The 25,453-nt window shown below is 37.0% G+C and overlaps 1 protein-coding gene across 9 annotated transcripts in view; it reads left to right on the top strand.

Annotated features, from left to right (window-relative positions):
- The window catches only part of LOC115230986 (sentrin-specific protease 6), a 78,934-nt gene that overhangs the window by 29,830 nt on the left and 23,651 nt on the right, over window positions 1-25,453 (top strand). For 6 of the 9 annotated variants that reach the window (XM_036500615.1, XM_029801086.2, XM_029801096.2 and 3 more), the window contains 7 exons: window positions 303-468; window positions 13,534-13,985; window positions 15,662-15,860; window positions 19,522-19,608; window positions 20,164-20,279; window positions 20,584-20,669; window positions 23,879-24,266. In XM_036500615.1, coding sequence (XP_036356508.1) covers window positions 303-468; window positions 13,534-13,985; window positions 15,662-15,860; window positions 19,522-19,608; window positions 20,164-20,279; window positions 20,584-20,669; window positions 23,879-24,266 — 1,494 coding nt within the window. The remainder of the gene's footprint in view (window positions 1-302; window positions 469-13,533; window positions 13,986-15,661; window positions 15,861-19,521; window positions 19,609-20,163; window positions 20,280-20,583; window positions 20,670-23,878; window positions 24,267-25,453) is intronic. The other 3 variants (XM_036500612.1, XM_036500614.1, XM_036500613.1) reach the window with 3 other exon arrangements.

Genomic DNA, 25,453 nt, shown 5'->3' with positions numbered 1-25,453 from the left:
GCGCCTATATGTATGTGCATTTTTTTTTATTAATTGCAGAAGTTATGAGTAAGCCAAGAGTCATGTATTGGCATTGATCAGCCTTCTGCCAATTGGAAAAACTGGCTTAAAAACTGAACATGCATATACAGATATAGATATTCTGGTAATTGATAATAAAAATTACTCACACACACACACATACAGGTTTTTAAGTTCTATTTTCCTGTTTGTATCGACAAACCTATGTTATGTATGTATGGACATATGTTATAATTATTTTGTTTTAAATGTTAACCATTTGATTTTTCTTTATTGTGTAGACACTCGACCAAAAGGCTGGTTCAAACCAATGTTCAACCAATCTGGGAATATTATGCAAAATGCAATGAACACACGACAGACTTCTGGTTGCAAGCAAGTGTCCCCTATTACTGCAAGTCTTGGTACACCTATACCTCAGGCCAATATAAGTGGAATGGATACTGGGTAAGCTGTGGTGCAGTTTATATATATACACACACACACACATAATTATTCATTTCTCTGTAAATCTGTAGTTGGTTATTTAAAGTCTCTGACAATATCAAGAGTTGAAAATTGTGCTGCAAAAACTATTCTCTTGTAAGCAAAGCAATTTTACTTTGTTTTTGATTAACAAAGCTAAATCAAAGTATCACTTCCACTCTGTAACAAATGCATGTATGAAAATGTTCTAATATCTTTAAACTTCCAACTTTTGCTAGTTTAGAAATAAATAAAGTGTATGGTTCTTCCTCCTGTTAGCCTGTCCCAGGTTCATAGGTAGTGTTCTTAGAAATATTGTATAAGCAAAACAAATTATTTAGCCCTTTCATTACTAACCCAGCTGAAACCGGCTTTGGCTCTGAGTACAAATGTCTTGTTTTCATAAGTTTTGAATTGAAATCTTCCACCAAACCTTAGTCACAATTTATGTTCCTAACACTAGCTGAATGATAACTAAGTTATTTTACTAAACTCTTTGTTATATTTAAAGTAATTGAAAGGAACACAGAACATCTCTAAATACAGTAAAGAAAGGGTTAAGGAATATGTCTTTGTGTTAGTAACAATGTATTACCATCTCATTAGTAGTTTTAAAACAAATTTCAATAATTATGTATTTAACATCTAATTCTTTGTGTTATTTATGTGTAATGGAAACTTTCAATTCGGACTAACTCCTTCATTCCACTTTCTTCATCATCCAAATATTCATACTATTATCAATTCATAGCACCTTTTTAATCTATTATATATTATCCATTTGTATTAATATCTAAGTTGTGGTACTTCTTGACCAATGTTATCTTTTAAATTTTAGACTGTTTCTTGCTTCAGCTTTTCTTTAGTATACAGTACTTAATGCCTAATTGCTGTTTATCCCCTATTTTCATTGCCATGGATCATCTAGAGAGGTATCCATGTTGTAATCTTGCATTCATATGTTCAAATTCATTAGACCTTTCCACACTATGCCAATGTAAATAATCATCATCATCATCATCATTTAACATCCGTTCTCCATGCTATCATGGGTCGGACGGTTCGACCAGGGATCTGGGAAGCCAGAAGGCTGCACCAGGCTCCAGTCTGATCTGGCAGTGTTTCTACAGCTGGATGCCCTTCCTAAAGCCAACCACTCCGTGAGTGTAGTGGGTGCTTTTTACGTACCAGGCGAGGCTGGCAACGGCCACGATCGGATTGGTGCTTTTTACATGCCACCGGCACAGAAGCCAGTCTAGGCGGCGCTGGCATCGGCCACGGTCGGATGGTGCTTTTTATGTGCCACCGGCACAGGGATCACAACTGCAGTTTCCATTGATTTTTGATGTTGGTGTACTTGACTCAATGGATCTCCTCAAGCACAGGGTCGAAATGGTGTTTCTTTACTTGCCATGATGGCAAGTAATGATGGCATATATTGCAACAACTAGAAAAAAATGTTGAGATAGCAAGCTGTATGATATTTCTATCAAGTTGAAATAGTATTTCTTAGAAATGTAATAATATATACAAGCTGAAATACTGATTATGTAGTTAAAAGTTAAAATTTAAATATTGTATATCATTTAGGATACACACATTATTATTTCAGTATTATGCTGTTTCAAGTGAGCTGGTTAATTGTTAATATGCTGATCAAAATGCTTAACTGCATTTTGTCTGTCTTTACGTTCTGAGTTCAAATTCCGCTGAGGTTGACTTTGCATTTCATCTTTTTGGGGTTGATTAAATTAAGTGAAACACTGAGGGTGATGTAACTGATCACTTTCCCTAAAATTTCAGGCATTATACCTATAGTAAAATGGATTAATAATAAACATTGTGTTGTCTCTGATAGCAAATATCTCTTCTTATTCCTACTGTGGAAAGTCTTACTCCAACAATAGGCAAATGTCCAAAGTTTATAAAATCCATGCAGGTATTAAAAAATGCATCAGTAAAATCATCATCGTTTAACGTCCGTTCTCCATGCTAGCATGGGTTGGACGGTTCGACCGGGGATCTGGGAAGCCAGAAGGCTGCACCAGGTTCCAGTCTGATCTGGCAATGTTTCTACAGCTGGATGCCCTTCCTAATGCCAACCACTCCGTGAGTGTAGTGGGTGCTTTTTATGTGCCACCCGCACAGGTGCCAGGCGAGGCTGGCAGCGGCCACGTTCGGATTGGTGCATTTTACGTGCCACCGGCATGGAAGCCAGTCGAGGCGGCACTGGCTTCGGCCAGATGGGAATGTGGTTATATATATGTATCACTGGTCTACCTGAAAAAAAAAATCCTTAAAACTTAAATTATTTTTTTTTATTGAAACTTTACAATAATTTTCTGAAGTAAAATATTTCCTTGACATCAGTTGCGTGTATTTGAAATATTCATGTAGTTTCTGATTACCTTATTAGTCTCAACCATGCAAAATTTTAACATTGAACAAACAAAGTCACTTGCTCTCTTGGCCTCAGTGAAAATCCTAATCGATCACTATAAATAATCCTGTGCCATTCATAAAAATGCAGAAGACACTACAGCAGTGGTCCCCCCCCCCGGTCACATTCCTAGCACCCCCACTCCAACTAACCATCACAAACACAGACCTCTTTCTGAAGCAAACTCAAAGCATCTGCATTTTTCACAAATAAAACTTAACCTAATGAACCCATTATTTTGTTGTTTTTACATGAATCCCTACCCCATTATCTCCCCACTTTTTACATGAATCGTTACCCCATTATCTCCCCACTTTTCTTCAACACCCCCTTGGAACTTTCCACTGCCCCCAAGAGTGCAATACCACCCACTTTGGGAACCACTGCACTACAGTAATACAAATTTCACTAGTCAACTAGTCTGTTATTTTTGTGCACTCCAATCACATCTAACTCATAACTATTACTATTTGCACATGTATCTGTGTTTGTTCTCTTCAACAGTAAATAATCTAGCTGCTTTGACAGTTTTTATCCCCCATCTTTTCCCTGTGTCATCTGCTTTTCCCATCCTTCTCGCACATACTTTAAGGCTTTTGATTATTTCATTTCTTTGGTTTAAAAATATGTAATCTTACTCAGAGACTTCTTGAAATCTTCAATATTCAGTTCTTTCTGGTTTTCTTACTCAGATAAGTCCAGTTGATACAATGACCAAATTCCTGTCATAAAAAATGAGTTGTGCCAGCTAATCCCTTCTTATATTTATGTCCTCAGTTGCCTATCACACTTAACTTTTTCCTTCTATTTTAGGCCCAGAGAGAAAAGGATAATTGGCAGAAATAAGACCCTAACTTGCTATCCTTACATTTCTTGCTCTATATATTTTACATTAATCGTTGATGCACTCTTTCATGGACCTTGTGGATCATCTTTCTTCCTAAATTTCTCTCTCCCTTTCCATACACTAATTTCCATTTCTTATATCTCCACATTAGGTGTACCTCTCAATTCTGTATTTATTTGCTTTCTGGTTTATATATTCAGTACATTCTCTGATGGAGACTGTCAGAAATATTAGGCTTTTCCCCTTTCTCATGCAAATTGTTTCATCATCATCGTTTAACGTCCGTTTTCCGCGCTAGCATGGGTTGGCCGGTTCGACTGGGGTCTGGGAAGCCAGGGGCTGCACCAGGCTCCAGTCTGATCTGGCAGAGTTTCTACAGCTGGATGCCCTTCCTAACGCCAACCACTCCGCGAGTGTAGTGGGTGCTTTTTACGTGCCACCTGCACAGGTGCCAGGGAGGTCCGGCATCATTTTTTTTTTTATATATAATAGCTAACACAGACTTCACAAGTTTACTGAGATTCTTTTGTTTGCTTTAATGCTACAATGATCTGGCTCATTGAAATAAACTGACAAATTTGTCTATCTAAAGCTTTGTTTTAAATTCTCCTTCAATGTTGGACAAGAACCATTTGCTTCTGTTGGAGATGCTGGATTATTAAACTAAAGCTAATGAGCTCAAGATCTTGTCATAGATACTACGGTACTTCCACAATAAGTACATTATTATTCTGTTTACTTAAATTTGCTGACAATTCATGCAAATACCAAAATTTGCAGATCCATCAAATCGAAATTTTCATGTTAACAGTTGACTTATTTCATCTCAATAACCAGTTTTGTTTTTTCCACTTACTGCTACCATTGTAACCCTATCCCTTGATGTAATGCATGGTTTATATTGATATAGTTTCAGACCAGTGTCATAGTATGAATTATGTTGCTCTTTTCCTTATTTCTATAGTTTTTTATATGTACATGTCCTCTCCATGTAATCAATGCACCTCACATCTGTGAATGAAAAGTAGGAACATAATATCACAAATACAATACACTTCCACCTTACTCTAACTAAACTTGACAAAGCCCTTCAAACCTGTTATGAATGCTATGTATCACATCCTCATCTATAATAGCTCCAACTGCTCTCTAAACACTAGGCTTCCTTGTTATTATTGATCCTAATCAAAGCACAAGTGTATTATAGTACACGCAATGGCCCAGTGGTTAGGGCAGCAGACTCGCGGTCATAGGATCGCAGTTTCGATTCCCAGACCGAGCATTGTGAATGTTTATTGAGCGAAAACACCTAAAGCTCCACAAGGCTCCGGCAGGGGGTGGTGGTGAACCCTGCTGTACTCTTTCACCACAACTTTCTCTCACTCTTTCTTCCTGTTTCTGTTGTACCTGTATTTCAAAGGGCCAGCCTTGTCAAACTTTGTGTCACGCTGAATCTCCCTGAGAACTACGTTAAGGGTACACGTGTCTGTGGAGTGCTCAGCCACTTGCACTTTAATAAATGAGCTGCAACGTCACTGGTGCCAAGTTGTATCGGTCTTTGCCTTTCCCTTTGATAACATCAGTGGTGTGGAGAGGGGAGGCTGGTATGCGTGGACGACTGCTGGTCTTCCATAAACAACCTTGCCCAGACTTGTACCTCGGAGAGTAACTTTCTAGGTGCAATTCCATGGTCATTCGTGACCGAAGGAGGTCACATCACATTATAGTACAGCTCATATCTTGGATAGTACTGCCTCAGACAAGCATTCTAGACCTTATAAAAAATAAGATATCTTACTTATTGGCAAACCTTCACTTACCACATGCTATAACCATTAACCTGTTGATGCAATATTAGAATAGTTCCTACTCCTTTGAATTAGCAAACTAAAATACACATCACTTCTCTCACCTTTTCCCTTGTCATCTTCCCCTTTCTCTCACCTTTTCCCTTGTCATCTTCCCCTTTCTCCCCATCTATTTTCTAAGAGGTGTTCAAACTGCACATCATCTACACTAGTCTGGGAGAGCTTCGAAAGACGATGGGCACTCTCCTCTTCTTCCACACACTGAATAATAAAGAAACTGTGTTCTTTTTTGTAACATCAACTTTTGTCTAACTCATAAGGTGTATATTGCAGAAACTTCCTCTGTCTTCTTTCAAATTTTCTCAGTAACTCTCTTTTACCTTCTTTCAGCTGATTTCTCACCTATATCAATAACATACCTACTAGTGTACATAACATTTAATATCTAAAAAAGGGTTTTCCTTGGCCTGATAGTTTTATATTATACATTGCATAAATCAATATTTGATACACTTCTTTCTAGCACTGGCTAAATTTCACTAATTACTAATCTACTCTGCATCATCTACATTTTATACAAAGAACACATTTTCATTGTTACTTTCAAAGAAAGATCTTTTCTATTACTGTTTAAAAGAAAAGTAATATACTTCTAAACTGTCTTTACTTATGTCATATACTATATTATTGGCTCCAAAACTAGTTGGCTCTATTACTTTTGACGCTGTCTAGTCTTCCTAAAATCTACATGAAATTTATCGTTGATAAATTAAGTTAAATTTTATATATATATAATGTGTGTGTGTGTGTGATGTGAGAGAGAGAGATAGTCATTATTAACATCCGCTTTCGATGCTGGCATGGGTTGGACAGTTTGACATGGAGTTGGCTGGCAGAAAGCTGTCCAGACTATAATTGTCTGTTGTGGCATGGTTTCTACAGCTGGATGCCCTTCCTAACACCAACTGCTTAACAGAGTGTGCTGGGTGATTTTTATGTGTCACCGGCATGGGTGCTTTTTAAGTGGTGCTAGCACCTAAAGGACAAGCCTGTACGTGTGGAAGACAGCGATTTTACTTAGCTTGATGTATCTTATCCTGTGCAGCAAATTGCCACATCTGGTCCTTTGTCATTTCCTTGGTGGGGCCCAGCATCCAAAGATCCTTTCTCACCACTTCGTCCCATGTCTTCCTGGGTCTACCCCTTCCACAGGTACCCTCCACAATTAGAGCTCAGCACTTCTTTATGCATCTGTCCTCATCCATATAAATCACATGACCAAACCAGTGCAGTCTTCTTTCTTGCACACAACATCTGATGTCTCTTACACCCCGTTTTCCTCTTAAATCATTTACACTCTGTCGTGCAGGCACACCGACATTACCCATCCAGCAGAGCATGCTAGTTTCATTTCTTTCAAGCCTTCGCAAGTTCTCTGTAGTCAAAGCCCATGTTTCTTGGCCATATAACATAGCTGTAAGTAGACAAACATCATACAATCTGCCTTTCACTCTGTGGGAGAGGCCCTTAGTTAACAACAAAGGTAGAAGCCCATTCTTATCCTTGCAACTACACTTTCAGAATTTCCTCCTGCTAATGTGGTTTCCTAGGTAACAGAAGCTATCTACTACTTCTGAGCCTCCTCTCCCCCCAGCATTTGAGGGAGCCCATTGTCTGTGCATTTTTACTGCTTATTGTGCATGCACATTTGCTACACATGAAGAACCAATATATATCTCCATTAACTTTTTTGTGATACCGCTACACCTCATGTGTCCAAAGCTTGCACTAGGTACAACTTGTGATTTGTCTATTTTTCTACTTACTAGGACTTTGGTTTTTGCTAAATTAATTAGATTCCAGTCCTTGTTTCCATACCTGAAATTTCTTCTCTAGGTTAGGTAGTGATTCAGCTATAAGAACAAGCTCATCAGCATAGAGGAGCTTCCAGGGAGAGCCAGTTTTGAATTCTTCTGTTAAGGTCTGGAGGACTAAGGTAAACAGGAAGGAGATGAGAACTGAGCTTGGTGGACTCCTACCTGTACACTCAATTCATTGCTATACTCATTACCAACCATCATCTTACTGGCAGCATCCCTGTATATGGCTTGTACTGCTCTCACTAACCACTCATCTATCCTGAGCTCCTGCATTGACCACCAGATAAGGGAGCTGGGGATCCAGTCTAAGGCTTTCTCCATGTTGACAAGAGTCAGGTACAGAGGTTTATTTTTGGCTAAATACTTTTCCTGCAGTTGCCTAACCAGGATAGTGTTGATGGATAAACATAAAATATATCCACAGTAATTAATTAAGCGCTCAATTAACAATACATTATTAAACTCCAATGTCCTATTACAGTGCAGTGAATCCAGGGTGGAACAAATTGCATATACATACAGAATCACCTAAAACGATCTTTTATAGAGACATGTTTAGAATAAATAGAAAAGCATAAACTTGACAAATTGTGTCATAATTTGTGCTCAACACTTGTTTCATTAGTTAAGAACATTTATATAATTGAATTGCATGATTAAAATCATTCAGATTAAGGTTAATTCAAATTAATTATGTATTTTAATTACCTGGTTATAAATAATGATGTTTATTGCTAATGAAATAGCTGTTGGGCACTAATAACTTATGAACTGAATTAGAGAGAAATTAATACATTTTTTTGCTTTTTATTATATATATATATATAATATATCATCATCATTTAGCATCCGCTTTCCATGCTAGCATGGGTTGGATGGTTCAACTGGGGTCTGGGAAGCCAGGAGGCTGCACCAGGCCCAGTCTGATCTGGCGATGTTTCTACAGCTGGATGCCCTTCCTAATGCCAACCACTCCATGAGTGTAGTGGGTGCATTTTATGTGCCACCGGCACAGCTGCCAGACGGGGCTGGCAAACGGCCACGGTCGGATGGTGCTTTTTACGTGCCACCGGCATGGGGGCCAGGCGAGGCTGGCAACGGCCACGATCGGATGGTGCTTTTTACGTGCCACCGGCACGGGGGCCAGGCGAGGCTGGAAACCATTATTTCATTCTTCATTTGGTTTCAATTTTCATTTATATTTGATTATTATCCTTATTTGTAATTGTAGTAGGTATAGTGTAATTAGCACACCAGGCAAAATGCTTAGCTGCATTTCATTCATCTTTACGTTCCAAGTTCAAATTCCACCAGGGTCCACTTTGTCTTTCATCCTCTTGGGGTTGATAAGTAACATTTGAATGCTGGGGTCAATGTAATTGACTTATCTCCACTCCCTGAAATTCATGGCATAATGCCAATATCAACAGTATATCATGCTGATATATAATTGTAATGTCACTGTAATGCATGATGTCTAGAGGTGGACCTTATTATGATGTGGAATCTCATAGTTATTTTAATATCCATCCCCCTCCATTCCACTCCCCCAGTCAGGAATTATAACAACACAAGTTTATATCATTTGTTCTCTATGCACATTTCACTGTTGTGGTTGCTTGGAGACTCTGCATTGGCTTTTTGAAGTGAATTAGATGCTCAGCCTCATCAGACATTTGATCTTCGTAATATAATACAATAAAATGTTTCCCTTGTGATTTGTTATAAAGGATCCAGTTGCATGTAGAACATCCAGTGCAGAGGTTCCAAACAGTCACAATGGTAAAATGTATGTAAGGAAGAAACGATAACTCCAGTTTATCATAGTTTCTCTTAAATTCGCTCCGTATATCATAACCAGTAATACTACTATGTATAGTAGTCACCAAACCACTAAACTGGAAGCAGACTGGATGACGATAATCTACATTAAGCTCTTAACCCAGCAGTAGTAGTCTAACTGTACATACTGTATATATATATGAAGCACCACCCGACTGTGGCTGTTGCCAGCCTTGTCTGGCCCCTGTGCCGTTTCACGTAAAAAGCACCATCTGATCGTGGCCGTTTGCCAGCCTCGTCTGGCACGTAAAAAGCACCCACTACACTCACAGAGTGTTTGGCGTTAGGAAGGGCATCCAGCTGTAGAAAAACTGCCAGATCAGACTGGGCCGGTTGAACTGTCCAACCCATGCTAGCATGGAAAACGGACGTTAAACGATGATGATGATGATGACGTGTGTAGTTCTTTGCTGGCAACAAAGAATCCCTTCTCAGTTGAAAGCAGATTGTGTATTTGTGTACTAGCAAAATAAGGGCATTAAATGCAGAGGATGTGCAATGACTGAGAAAAATGAAGCTGATTTGAACTGAAAGAAAAACTGAGGATAAGAGGAATTACTGTTGTATGCAAGAGAAGAGATTGCACTGGTGACGGTATATATGAAGATAATAGTTGGATAAATAAGTGCCAAACTGAGGAGAATTAGCCTGCAAAAGATGACCAAGGAAGACATAAATTGTGAATGCTGGCCTCAGGATAGCAATGACAAAGGACTTTTATGTGGCATGACTCTGCTGAAGCAGACCCATCCAATGTATACCAGTATGGGAAAAGAAATGCAAAGTGTTGATGTCCATGAGTGACTTACTACCTAATCGGTTCGTTTTGAACAAATATTTAACATAATTTTAAAATCCTCATGTATGGATCAAATGGAAATTGTAGTTGTGGTACCTGTGGTGGTGGCATGTAAAAAACACCATCTGAACGTGGTCGATGCCAGCGCCACCTTGACTGGCTTCTGTGCTGGTCGCACGTAAAAAGCACCAACCGATCATGGCCGCTGCCAGCCTCCCCTGGCACCTGTGCCAGTGGCACGTAAAAAGCACCCACTACACTCACAGAGTGGTTGGTGTTAGGAAGGGCATCCAGCTGTAGAAACACTGCCAGATCAGACTGGAGCCTGGTGCAGCCTCCTGGCTTCCCAGACCCCCGGTCGAACCATCCAACCCATGCTAGCACGGAAAACGGACGTTAAACGCTGATGATGTGATGATGGTTGAACAAATCTCACCAACCTTTCAGCTTTGCCTTAGGTTGGAGAACACTGAATGAGTATAGTACTGGTAGTCTCCAGTTCTATATTCTTGAAATCTCTTGTAGGTATTTTTATGAAATTCTGGGCTGTGCAATGTGCATATAAGACAAAGTGCAAATATGTTTCAGAGAGAAATTGGGCATAAGAGGCATCAGATGTGTGCAAAAGAAAAGACTGCACTGGTGTGGTCATGAGATGCATATGGATGAAGAGAGTTGCATGAAGAAGTGCTGATTGTTTAATGTAGAAGGAACCTGTGGAAGAGTGAGACCCAGGAAGACATAAGATGAAGTAATGAACACTGACTTGAGAATATTAAGTCTCATGAAGGAGATGACAAAGGACTGAGATGATTGGGTATTTGCTGTGCTTAAGAAGACCCATCCATCTCATCAAGAAATTAACTAAAAGCATATCATTTATATCTATGTCTCTGCACCTAATCAGTCCCTGTCAAACCTTCTTCACAACTCATTTTCCTAACACCTATACCCCACCCCCCACTGTCACTCTTTTAACTATTGGCACGTAAAAGCACCATCTGCTCGCGTCCGTTGCCAGCCTCGCCTGGCCCCCGTGCCGGTAGCACGTAAAAACACCATCCGCTCGTGTCCGTTGCCAGCCTCGCCTGGCCCCCGTGCCGGTAGCACGTAAAAACACCATCCGCTCGTGTCCGTTGCCAGCCTCGCCTGGCCCCCGTGCCGGTAGCACGTAAAAGCACCATCCGCTCGTGTCCGTTGCCAGCCTCGCCTGGCCCCCGTGCCGGTAGCACGTAAAAACACCATCCGTTCGTGGCCGTTTGCCAGCTCTGTCTGGCACCTGTGCAGGTGGCACGTAAAAAGCACCCACTACACTCAGGGAGTGGTTGGCGTTAGGAAGGGCATCCAGCCGTAGAAACACTGCCAAATCTGACTGGGCCTGATGAAGCCTTCCGGCTTCACAGACCCCAGTTAAACCGTCCAACCCATGCTAGCATGGAAAACGGACGCTAAATGATGATGATGATTACTCACTCGCTGAAATTATATGAAATCAGAACTACATATATTTCATTTCCCTTCGGCGCTACCAGTTATCCCTCTCCTTGGAATCACTTCCTTTGTCACCCATCCCATGTTTTCAATATTTCTTACCACTTTATTTTCCACTGAATACCCCTTTCCCCTGAACATATCTTATTTCTTTACTGCCCACAAGGGGCTACACACAGAAGGGACAAACGGATTAAGTCGATTATATCGACCCCAGTGCGTAACTGGTACTTATTTAATTGACCCCGAAAGGATCAAAGGCAAAGTCGACCGCAGTGGAATTTGAACTAAGAACATAGTGACAGACAAAATACCGCTAAGCATTTCGCCCGGCGAGCTAACGTTTCTGCCAGCTCGCTGCCGTAAACATATCTACCATCATTGTCCTTTTGATTGTGACTATATCCATCATCTCCCTACACTAAACTTCCCCCCCCCCACCATTATGTACTGCTACTTATCTGCCTGATGCACTCCTGTTTTCTTTATTCTTCCTCTCAAACAGATTTAGTATTGACTGCATCACCTGTGTCCACAATTTATGGCCTTTTGAACCCACAAATTTAATTTGCAGTTTATTCATTTGAGAACCATTGGCTTTAGAATCACCTGTATTCCTTTTGAAAACATTTACTGTTATACTGTTGCATTCTTTTTGATGAAGCAGTGTCATTAAAACTAGCTTTCTATTGAATGAAAATTGTTTACTGATAGCGGTCTCATGACAGATTTAAACCATTCATATTCTGGACTGAATATTCTTTATTAATACTATTGGCAGAAGTCAAAGTTATATAAAAAATGATCTAATCAAAATGATGGACTGTTTCAAGCATAAGCTTTTAGAAAAGAAAGAGTACAATCTTGTTATTTTTAGAGCCCCTCACTTCAGCATAACCCCTCTTTAGCAGCACATCTCAGTGGCTTTTACCTATGATCCTTATCTTAACAATGTGCTCTTGCTTTGGCCTCATTCATGACTCACACTTTTCATTTGTTTTGCAGAACTGCTTGTTTTGAGTTACACATCTCACATTTTTCATTTCTCTACTTAGACTAGGCTGTATGTCAAATCTTTGGGTGCAGTTCATATTATTGATACTAGTAACAAATACAAGTTGTTTTTTTTTTATAACTGACTTGCTACATGTGCAAAAAAAACAGAAAAAGAAAGAGCAACCAAATATAAATAGCTTTTCATGCTGTAGTGTGCATTCGGTTGATGTGGTACTGCAGCAGCATACTTTGAACTGTGATACACCATTTTACTATCAGTTTGTTGTAAGCATTAATATGTGTCATCATCATCATCATTGTTCGACTGTGGTCGAGACAATGGAATTTACCATGCTATGCCAGACTTCACGGTCCATCATGGCATTACGGACGTTCTGTTGCTGGATGCCTGTATCCCTGGAGATTACATCAGGGTAGGAGAGTGTGCGCCCTCTGGCATTGCGAGTAGATGGCTTCCAGAGGAGGAGAGTAGAAATTACCTCTTTTACAGCTCTACAACAATGTCCAGCAAACTGGACTCTCCTACCTTTCACAAGAGATGACACAGGTGGTAGTTTCCCATATATTTGCATTTTGGTTGGATGGCGCTTCCACGAGAGATTTTGAGCTCTCATAAGGAGGCGAGTGTAGGTTCCATCCAATAATATGTGTAGTTGTGGAGTTACATCTTTATAATTTTCTTATCTAGTTTATATAATTTTTGATTAGAGTTTTATGTGAAAGTAATCAAATAAGCTTTTTTGTGAAATTTATTTCAGAAAGGAAATGCAGTTATGTTTATATATGTGGTAATATGTCAAAATGAACTGAAATTATGACATCTCCATTTATTGTATCTGTTAAACAGAATTTAATCATGGAAGCAAAATATATTATATGCTGATTTTGAATTAACATTTTAAAAATTGTTCTTCCAAATTCAGGGAAATTGTTGTTCTGGATGCACTAGAGACCAACAGCCTTCAGCATCAACAGCAGCAACAGCAGCAAGTTGAAATAGTGAAAAATGTGGCATACTGTGAAGATGTTGAAACAGCATCATCTAATTGTCCTGCAGTGAAAGTGACGGATTTATGTCCTGCTCCATCTCCTGCTAAGAGCCCTCGATTAAATAGTCCTTTCCATTCAATTCATTCGCAAGTAGGCTTCTCAGCAAATTCACCTAGCAACAGACAGCCTCTATTCAAGAACAAATGTGTGTCTTTATGGCAAGCAAATAATATGTCAAAGGCATTTGGGAGTTTAGCAAGTGATTTAGCTACTACCACTTGTCGAGTTGATGGTGGTGGGCCTTTGAATCAGGATACTTATTTCTTGAAGCACGAGGACATGAAGTTTCCACCATATGTGAAAGGCAATCAGATAAAGGATCCAGGTAGGTTAATTTCTGCAGTTGCGTAAATGAGTATATGCTTTAGGTATCATGGTCATTGAAATTCTAAATTTAACTTTTTTGAACCCTGATGATTGGTATGATAGTACCTTTTTGAAAATACATAAACATGAGCAGATGTCTACTACATTTTGCTTCTAAGCAATAATATGTTTCTATATTATATGAATTAATTGCTGTTGTTAGAGTGTTGTGAGTGTTTGGCAGATGAATTTTCTCTGGTATTTTATACCATTTATAACTTTGTAAATGATACTTGCCTGCAAATGCAGCTGTTGTTCAATTTGCTAAAAGGAACATAGCCCTCATCATCATCATCATCGTTTAACGTCCGTTTTCCATGGTAGCATGGGTTGGATGTTTCAACTGGGGTCTGTGAAGCCGGAAGGCTTCATCAGGCCTAGTCAGATCTGGCAGTGTTTCTACGGCTGGATGCCCTTCTTAACGCCAACCACTCCGTGAGTGTAGTGGGTGCTTTTTACGTGCCACCCGCACAGGTGCCAGACAGAGCTGGCAAACGGCCACGAACGGATGGTGCTTTTTATGTGCCACCGGCACGGGGGCCAGGCGAGGCTGGCAACGGACACGAACGGATGGTGCTTTTTACGTGCCAGCACCACCCTCTGTGTAGAATTCTCAATTGAGTTTCAAGATATTTTCTTGTTACTGTTGTGCTGATTTGGAAACAATAGTTGCTAGTTGAATAAATGTGGATTGCGGTGATGGATAGTTGTGATGTGAATGTTTCTAATTATTAAAATATTGGAGATTTTCAGTTAGAAAAATATGACAAAATGAGCTTACAAGGTGAAAATGATACTCGTTCAAATGTTAGTTATGATATTATACCAGGATTTGAGTAGCAATTCAGCTGTACACATGATGTGAGGGTTTAAACAGTTAAGGTTAACAACAAATCTAACAAACTGATATAATTTATATAATGATTTAGAATGAAAATATTTCAATATATTAGTGTATGTTGACAGCATTCTTCCATCTTACATTTAAAGGGAAGCTTTTAGTTTTTTAGAAATATAGAAGAAAAAAACCTATCCTTAGTTCACTTTTGTGTTTTGTAATGACAAAGCAGAACTTCTGATTCAGTTATTTTGCTCACCCCTTTTTTTTGTGTTTTTTGATCTACCTCACTGATAATTTATAAAAAAATTCCAGCCACAATCTAGAATGTATTCACATATCTGAAGTTTAACCCTTTCATTACCAAACCGGCTCTGGCTCTGAGTATAAATGTCTTGTTTTCATAAGTTTTAAATTAAAATCTTCCACCAAACCTAAGTTACAATTTATGTTCCTAAAACTAGCTGAATGATAACTAAGTTATTTTACTAAATTCTTTGTTGTATTTAAAATTAATTGAAAGAAACACAGAGCATCTCAAAATAAATACAGTAACGAAAGGGTTAAATTGTTGGCCATAGGTCATTGCTGTCAGCTTGATTGTTGAATAAATTGTTCTGAGTTCTTATTATCTTGTTAGACTTCATAAGTTTATTGAAAACCATGTGTCATCTGATTATATTGTTTGTCTAGACCTGATTAGGTTTCCTTAATTAAAATATGTTTTTTTCTTTTGTTTCTGTTATAATCAACCATTTTTCAATAAGGCTTGAAAACTTTTTCATTGTCTTATACAGACTCTGTTGGCCAAGCAGAGAACTTGATGGCTTTAACAAACATTGGAGTTGGTGAAGTTCAGCACATGACTGGTGGTGGAGGTGGCAGCACCCAAACATCTCGTAGTAGTGTATTAAGAAATAATTCTGTTGAACAGTTTAGTACCACTCCAAAATCTTTACAACCAGAGAAATCTCCTCAGTGTAAGACACCAACAAGGTAAGCAACATTCTTCTCCAAGTTTATGATGTAATGATATTTCATAGTATTAGGAGTTCATATCCTCCCCTCTTCAGCTGTTTTTTAGGATCTTTTGCACTCAAAAAAAATTTTTTAAGGAAGTCAAAAGTATAAAAATAGTATTTTTAAATGTTAAAGCCATTTAGACAAATGTAACATACACTTTGGTGTTATTGGTTACTATGTGCTAAGTTATAAAAATTTAGTTTCATAATGTATTACCTCCTCATTGTAGTGCAGCCATTGAAAAGTTCTTTGTTACTGTAAAGCATTAGTTTCCATGGATTAACTGCTTGTTGCTGTATCATAAAAAAACTGCAAATTACCATCACTTTTACAGTTTCTTTCTTCATTTGTCTTTCTATACCAATAGGAGAATGTAGGAAACATTTGATTTCTAGGTAGTGTCTTCAGTGTTTCCTACCTGATACATACTTCAAAAATGAAAGCGTATAATATTGGTGGTATGAATGTTGTTATATAGAGTATATAATGATTGTATATCTCAAATATTACAATATTCTTAGTATGAGTGTTGTTTATATAAAATATATTATGGATGTATATATAAAATATATTATAGGTGCAGGAGTGGCTGTGTGGTAAGTAGCTTGTTTACCAACCACATGGTACCGGGTTCAGTCCCACTGCGTGGCACCTTGGGCAAGTGTCTTCTACTATAGCCTCGGGCCGACCAAAGCCTTGTGAGTGGATTTGGTAGATGGAAACTGAAAGAAGCCCGTCGTATATATGTATATATATATATGTGTGTGTGTGTGTATGTTTGTGTTTGTCCCCCTAGCATTGCTTGACAACCGATGCTGGCGTGTTTATGTTCCCGTCACTTAGCGGTTCGGCAAAAGAGACCGATAGAATAAGTACTGGGCTTACAAAGAATAAGTCCCGGGGTCGAGTTGCTCGATTAAAGGCGGTGCTCCAGCATGGCCGCAGTCAAATGACTGAAACAAGTAAAAGAGAGAGAGAAAGAGAGATGTATATGTTAATTGTCTTGTGACATTTCTAAAAGATGCATTCTATTTAAAAACATTGGCTTGCTGTTGATAGCCACATCTTGCCACATTCTACTTAGTTCATAAACAATACATAGGCATCCAGTTTATGAAAACCACCCAGTTTTTGTTAACGTTGAACAGTGGATTTCAAATTGGGAAAATAAACATTTTAATTAACTGATAGATGCATGGTTGTGGTCCTAAATGTCATTGGGAGCCATAGGAAGAACTATTCCTGGAAAACTAGTTCTGCTGCTAATCTCTGAATATATTAATCCTGCTATAAGTTTTTATTAATAGACTGTTTAGCATAGTTGATTGGCAGAATTGTTAGTGTTGGGTAAAATATCTTAAAGTATTTTTTTCCAACTCTTTACATTCTGGGTTCAAATCCCAGTAAGGTCAACTTTACCTTTCATCTTTTGAGGTTAAAATAAAGTACCAGTCAAGTACTAAGTTTAATGGCATTGACTAATTGCCACCTCAAAAATGACAGGCCTTGTGTCAAAATTAGAAATAGTTATTATCAGACTGTTGATTTGTTTGATTTACAGCTAAAGCCATTTTCCTTTATCTGTGTTATTTATTTGGAAGGACATAACTGTAATAACTTTGTTTCCTCTCATAAAATTCCAAAATGTTCTAGTTGTTTCCTATGAAGAAACTTTAATAGTATTGTTAAGCCTCGTATAGCTCTCCTAACAGTTAATCCACTCAACAGATTATCTTATAAATGTTGTTGAGGAAGCAAAATACACCCAACTTTCTCATATTCCACCTCAAGAATATTTTTATGTTTGCTCTTGAATAGCCAATAAGAAATATATCCAGAGTGTCTGCTTTTTTTTACCTGCTTTTTTCATTACACAAGGAGCATGATATCTATGATTTTACTACACTCTACCAGATTGATGATATTGATGTGAACTTTTGTTGGTTTATAAGCAAAATGTGAACTGGGAGGAATTCCAGAAGCTGCATTTTTTTCAGTGTGGCTTACTACAAGAGTACCATACAAATAAGTTACAAGTAGAAACCAATGTGTTTCCTTTTATATTGTTTATTGAAAGTAGTCAAAATAACTGTTTTGCACTTAAATTACAATGTTACTGAGCACTAACTTTGAAATAGATATAACACTATTCTAGTTAAGCAATGCAGCTATCATTGAACTAAAATGATGAAACTAAATTTGTTTGATTTATGTATCTTAAATTTCTTAATCTGCATATATATCATAATTTGTGAATCAATATAAAAAGAGTTTGCTCCAAAAATATGTCAGCATATTTGCTGGTTTTGTAGTGTTTGCTTCAATTCTGAATCTTTTTGGATGAAACTAAATTTGTTTGATTTATGTGTCTTAAATTTCTTAATCCACATATGTATCATAATTTGTGAATCAATATAAAAAGAGTTTGCTCCAAAAATATGTCAGCATATTTGCTGGTTTTGTAGTGTTTGCTTCAATTCTGAATCTTTTTGGATGAAACTAAATTTGTTTGATTTATGTATCTTAAATTTCTTAATCTGCATATGTATCATAATTTGTGAATCAATATAAAAAGAGTTTGCTCCAAAAATATGTCAGCATATTTGCTGGTTTTGTAGTGTTTGCTTCAATTCTGAATCTTTTTGAGAAAGCTAGCTGCTTGTTTAAATTTTTTTCTGCCAACATGATATCTCTTTGAACTACTGGTAGAAGCCATTGGTTGTCATATTTTCATTTTCATTCAGGTTTCTGCATTTCTTTCTCCTCTAGCAAGCCTGCATTGAAAGGTTCTGCTGATTTAAATAGGTTGCATGAATTATTGAACCTGATGATATTTTACCACAGAATGAGCTTCCTGAAACAACCACTGTTGTTGATTTCAATTTTATTGAGGAACTGTTGCAATCCTATGGCAGAGGTTGAACTATCGTCCCACCCCACCTTACCATAACACCATAGGCAACTGATGATATTTTGATATTTAATCACACACAGTACTAAACAGTGTGTCAAATTGGTGTTGTACAATGGTTACACATACTGTTGGTTTGACTATAGCAAAGAATGATGAATATTCATTTGTTTTATGTCCATGTTTGCAAGGGTTAGATGAATATATTATTGAGATATTGTTTTACTGCTGGATGTCTTTCCTGTTGCTAACCCTTGCCTGTTAGTCTCTTGCACTGCATGGTATTGAAAGTGTGAAGTTAGTGGATAATTTGACAGAATTGACAACACTGCTTGTATGTCGCAACTTTTGTAGAAGTGAGCACAAATGTAAAATGCATACACACGACAATCTCCTTTCAGTTTCCATCTTCCAAATCCCATCACAAGGCTTTGGTCAGCCTGGAGCTCTAGTAGAAGACTCTCAAATTGCTGTATAGTTGGGAAGCAAATATTTCCACCACACAGCCATGCATACATCTATTCTGATATCAAAATGCTTCTTAGAACATGAACCTGAGAAATAGGATGTTTTCTTTTTTATTTGTTTGGATTTCCTTGTTTTTATGAAAATTTCTGATTTTATAGAACATTTTCTTGAGTTGGATTTTCCAGGTGTTTCAGATTTTGGATTGTTTTATGTAGAGAATATTTTCATTTTTGAAAATTATTCAATTTCTTGCAGAGAGCAAACATGTGAAGCCAATTTGCAGCAAACCACATTCTCTTTCAATAGGAAATGGCCTCAGTCTCATATTAATGTTACAAGAAGGTGAGAATGTCGTCTCTCACATCTTTTAGAGTTGATTTTCAGTTGGATTTCCATGTGTTAGTGTATTGTATATAAGATATTCTCATAATATCATAGATTGCAGAGCTGAGTTTTCTGGTATTTCTTTATTCCCTTATTTAAATATTAAATTTAAAATTTATTTGAGGTGATAAATTTATGAATTTCAGGTTCCTAAAGAGAAGTGTAGTTTTTGGTACCTAATTAGTTTGGTTGTTTCAGTAACATGTTCTAATATTGCAAACACAGAATCCATGATTTATTTTTAAAGATTGGTCAGTGTCCTCCCCAACAGTCCTAAAAAGATTATTAAATTAAAGGACAGTTATATAATAAGGTTGTTTAGTCCCTGAAAGGCAGATAATTATAAAAGTTTACTCTAAAAATTTATATAAGAGACATGGCAATGTGTAACCATAACAATTTAGTCTTAATCCTTCATTAGCATTAACATAAATGTTCCAGACACTCTTTTCTAATGTACATTGAGCTATTTCTTCTCTACAAAGCTACTAGTTTATTTTTGTATCTTTTTAGCAGGAAAGCATTGAACAATAAGCTGGTTACAGACAACCCTAAACCTGAAACTCCAAATTCCATATCTCAAATTTCACAGGTGGAAGAAAAATCAACTGTGCAAAATTGTTCTAATGGTAAATTTTCTAAGCTTTTCTAATTATTCTGATCATCAGTCTTAAGCTTCTGGTAATAAATATTAATAGTTTTTCCTTTGGAAAGATGCATTTGTTTACTTAGCAGCTGAATCTGATGTTACTCAAAATTTTCAATTCACAGTAGTTATTGTGCATATTATATATGAAAATTCTTTTGGTTTATTCTAGTTTTTAAAAGATATCTTTAAAATTATCCTTAAAAATTACTGCAATTATGTTTTTAATATATAGTTTCCATTTTGTTCCAAATATTTTAACTTGAAAATAAATATGTATTTTTCAGTAAAAACAGTCAACTGCATTTTGCCAAATCAGGTAGAAGAAGTGTTTACATCTAAAATTGTTGCAATGGATGGAAGTCTAACGACTGTGAGTATATCTGTTGTCAACTTTATATTCTCCAGTTTTCCTCTTTGTGTTTCACCTCAGGTGTGTTAGTAAGTAACGGGATTAAAACCGTTGAAGTGTCAGGTCATTTGGGAATATAGCTATATATTAATAGTATCAGAACAGATAGGAATTAGAAATTCTTTTACTATTCAGTTTTTAGTTTTCCTGACTAAGCTTATCAGCTACAATGATAATATCGAGCAGAATCAAGAAACTATTAGATCTTATCATCATCATCGTTTAACGTCCGCTTTCCATGCTAGCATGGGTTGGACGGTTCAACTGGGGTCTGGGAAGCCCGAAGGCTGCACCAGGCCAGTCAGATCTGGCAGTGTTTCTACAGCTGGATGCCGTTCCTAACGCCAACCACTCCATGAGTGTAGTGGGTGCTTTTTATGTACCACCGACACAGGTGCCAGACGAGGCTGGCGAACGGCCACGCTCGGATGGTGTTTTTTTTTTTGTGCCAGATGAGGCTGGCGAATGGCCACGCTCGGATGGTGACTTTTACGTGCCACCAGCACGGAGGCCAGGCAAGGCTGGCACGACCACAATCTTAGTAAAGTTAAAATGAAATTTTGCTTGTTTGTTTTCTTGTGCAGTTATTTTGTTACCAGAAAATATACTAACTGGGCACTTGTTCAAAAATATATATTGTTAGTTAACTTCACTGGTAATGACATTTTATTTTTTTTTTAGGAAACCTACATTTGTAGTTTCGTTGCAATTGTGTATCGTTGCCATATTTGAACTGAAGTAGCTACTAGAAATGTGCTTGAAGAACAAGCCACTCATGCATTTATTGAATTGAAAAAGTTTTGGTATTATTTAGTCTTCAGACCAATCTGATTGAACTAACTTATGATCTGAGGCAATCCAACTAGAACCATCTCATTTTGTATACTCAAGACTATATTATCTAGTGTGCTCTTACTTTTTTAAGGTCGCACTGTGTGCTTCGAAGGAGTTTTGTCTATTTTTAACAGGTTTAGCAGCCACAAAGAGGTTTCCTCATTGGCTCATAAGATTTGTTGTTGTTTAGCCTCAGGTCAACTCCGATTCAGGAGACATTTGATTGATGGTGTTCTAGTTGTACCCATTTTCTTTCTTGCTTTTTTTTTTCAAGCAGTGGGCTCCATTGTTCAATATGTCCTTCCTTCTCTATGGTAGCAAGATGTGATATTTTTAACAGATAGTGTACTAGCATAAAAGCTTCACCTTTGGTTCATTTATTTGTACTGGCACACTGTAAATGTAGATGGACAGAAGTTGGCATGCTTCATTGACTGCATAACTTTTATTAAAAGTTATGATCTTTCATGTTGGCAGCATTGAAAAGAAAGAAATGCCACTTCTGTTACATTATAGCCTTACATGTTAGTTATTTGTGCATTGCTGTTGTAGCAAACTTCATTTTGTTGAATGAAACCTGTTGTAATTCATTTGCATTGTCATTTGTTTCAGTGTTGGTTTTTGTGTGCCTTATCTTTTTTTAAATTAGCAATTCATACTTTGTGTCTTTTGTCACCAGTCATTGTATATCCTCTTTATTTATTTACTAGCAGTATCACCCGGTGTTGCTCGGGTTTGTTTTGACCTTTTAGAATTTGAATTTTTGAAAAGTGAAAATTTTGCATTATGTAGCTTGTTATTCTCTTTAAGTGAACATTTTTCTGGTTGAAATACACTGTAAAATGGTGACACAGCAGTAAAAAAAATCATAAGAAATAGGGATTTTCATAGAAAAAAAAGCACGTTTTTGATGTAAATAATTTTTGGTATTAACATGGTCCGATTTGAATTTTTTTCTTCTACGGAATGAAGAGCAAGCCTTCTATCATACTCTAAATTTTGGTCAGCTTGCGCCGCAGGGTCTTGGAGGAGATAGTTTTAGTTGAAGGCTACCAAACCTGCCATACACAGACAACTTCAGCTTTATATATATATAGAGATTACCTATATTTCACAATCATACAGCACCACTCATTTCTTTTACAGACAACCTTTCCTAGAAAGAGAGAGAGAGATTTTGTTGCTAACTTTTATTATGTTCACATACTAAACTCTGTTTTCACTAGATCCATCTCCAGCATTATGTACCAAGATAACAAAATTTACTATGAGCTAATGACTAGTCATTTCTTAGCTCATGGATTGATAGCCATACCTACCATATATATATATATATATATATATATATATATATATATATATATATATATATATATATATATATATATACTCTTTTTTACTTGTTTCAGCCATTTGACTGCGGCCATGCTGGAGCACCGCCTTTAGTCGAGCAAAGCGACCCCGGGACTTATTCTTTGTAATCCCAGTACTTATTCTATCGGTCTCTTTTGCCGAACCGCTAAGTGATGGGGACGTAAACACACCAGCATCAGTTGTCAAGCAATGCTAGGGGGACAAACACAGACACACAAACACGCACACACATACATATATATATATATACTCATATATACGACAGGCTTCTTTCAGTTTCCGTCTACCAAATCCACTCACAAGGCATTGGTCGGCCCGGGGCTATAGCAGAAGACACTTGCCCAAGATGCCACGCAGTGGGACTGAACCCTGAACCATGTTGCTGGTTAGCAAGCTACTTACCACACAGCCACTCCTGCGCCTATATATATATATAATCTAGTTGCCAGGGTTTTAATCATGATGTATTCATGATTTTTATTGATGGTTGTGTGGCTGAGAAGTTCATTTCCCAGTTATGTGGTTTTCGGTTTAGTCTCACTGCTCTTTGTGAGTGGATTTGGTAAATAGAAATGAATTCATGCGCGTGCATCTGCATTTCCTTGTCTTGATATCACATGATAGTTGTAAATTAGTGTCACCATCACCCAAGCAGTCTCCTTCATTTTCAGTCTTTTTAAAAACATCTCTGGCCAGAGGAAAATATTATTTTACTTAGAAAATGTGAGGTTTGGCAGCAGGAAGGGTATCCAGCTATAGAAAATTTGCCTCCATGGATTCTTTTCAACCCTAGCGAGCATGGGGAAGTGAACATTAGAACAATGATGATGATGATGATGAATGTCAAGAATATTTTGAGAAATATTTTACAATATGTGGTTCAAGTTAAACTTGAAACTTCTACTTGATTATCTGTTTAAATATAGCTTGTTATTAAAAAAAAATTTTTTATCTTGTTTCAGGCCAAGGAGATGGCAATGGTAGTTTGCAAGAGTTGTGGCAATCGTGGTAGATTACATGAAAAATGTGATCGGTGTAAAAAACGAATAACTGACACTCCTAAAGCTATCAGTTTTTTACAGTCAAAAAAGAAATTAATTACATGTTCTGTGAAGAAATCTGATCCCCCTTCAGCTATAGAAAAAAATGTATTTTACCCTAAGAAGCTCACGGAACGTGTATCTAGTTTCAATGCTACTACTGAACCTCTAAAGACTACACTAGCATCATTGTCAAGTAATATAAATTGCTCTCCCACAACTGTAAAACCAATACAGTATCCAAGGTCTCGACAGGCTGTGCGTGGACGGAAATCTATTACTATTCACAATATGAAGCCACCAGTTCCAGGTAGATTTTTCTCTTTTACTTTTCTTTACCTTGTAATGTTTTGTCTGCCCCTTAACCCTTTTGTTACTATGTTTCTGAGAGAGACCCCACCCCTTATGTGTTTCAATTAAATTCTAAAATAATCTTGAATTTAGACAGCTTTTTTTATTATTAATCAACATAATGTGATTTTTGGAACGCAATTAAACAAAAGGTTCTTAACCAAATTTATCTAATTTATTTTCATCTCAAAGTGAATCTAATTACATGTAAATCCAGGCAAATTCAACAAAATACATTATTTAAATTTTGTTTACACATCAGCATAGAAAATGTGTTATTTAATATACAACAAAATTTTAATAGATAAGAACTGTGCAAATTACTGGATTATCTGTCAGTCGAACTAGATACACATAAGACAGGTATACCATACAGGTAAAACAATGAAAGAGGTGTACTGTAAAGGTAAAACAGAATGAAATACTGGAATTTGTCTTTGATACTCAAAAACACATAATAATGATTCACAATGCAAATTACAAAATTTGTCACAAATCTTATAGGTAAATAAAAAATGAATTGAGTGAAATTTGCAAAAAAATATCTACACATACACACACACACACACACACAATATTTCTCAAAAATGCTTGGATTTCTTCACTATTTGTTTCTGCAGTAATTACTCCAAAGGAAAAACTAAAGAATTAATCTAATGGTTTTATTTCCTTGGGAAGACTCTTCCTTAAAATGACCAAGAAAAATGGTGCAAAATTAAAAAAAAAGAAGATTTAAAAAAATCTTTTTTATCACTACTGGAACTGTTGTCAGAATTATTTCACTTTTGGAAATAGAAATATTCAGTTCATATAAATTTACATATGCACGTGCACACACACACACACACAGTCACTCGCATGTATGAAACCTCTTATTATCTCTTTTTCCTCTGTATATTCTGTGTAATGATTCATTTCTGCAGTAATTGCTTGAAAGGAAAAATTTAGAAAATAAACTGTTTCATTTCCCTGAGAAGACTGTGGCTGTGAATAATATCTTTCTAAAAATAAATAAGAAAAAGCAGTTTTTGAATTCTTACTCTATTCAGCTGCAAATTTATTGCTTTTGGAACTGTTGTTAGAATTGTTTCACTTTCAGAAGTAGAAATATTCGATTCATAATCACACACGTGGTTTTCATGTTTG

This window comes from Octopus sinensis, linkage group LG2, assembly GCF_006345805.1.
Source record: "Octopus sinensis linkage group LG2, ASM634580v1, whole genome shotgun sequence".
Taxonomy (NCBI): domain Eukaryota; kingdom Metazoa; phylum Mollusca; class Cephalopoda; order Octopoda; family Octopodidae; genus Octopus; species Octopus sinensis.
The sequence above is the reverse complement of the archived record's forward strand: the minus strand, read 5'-3'. Positions and strand labels throughout refer to the sequence as shown.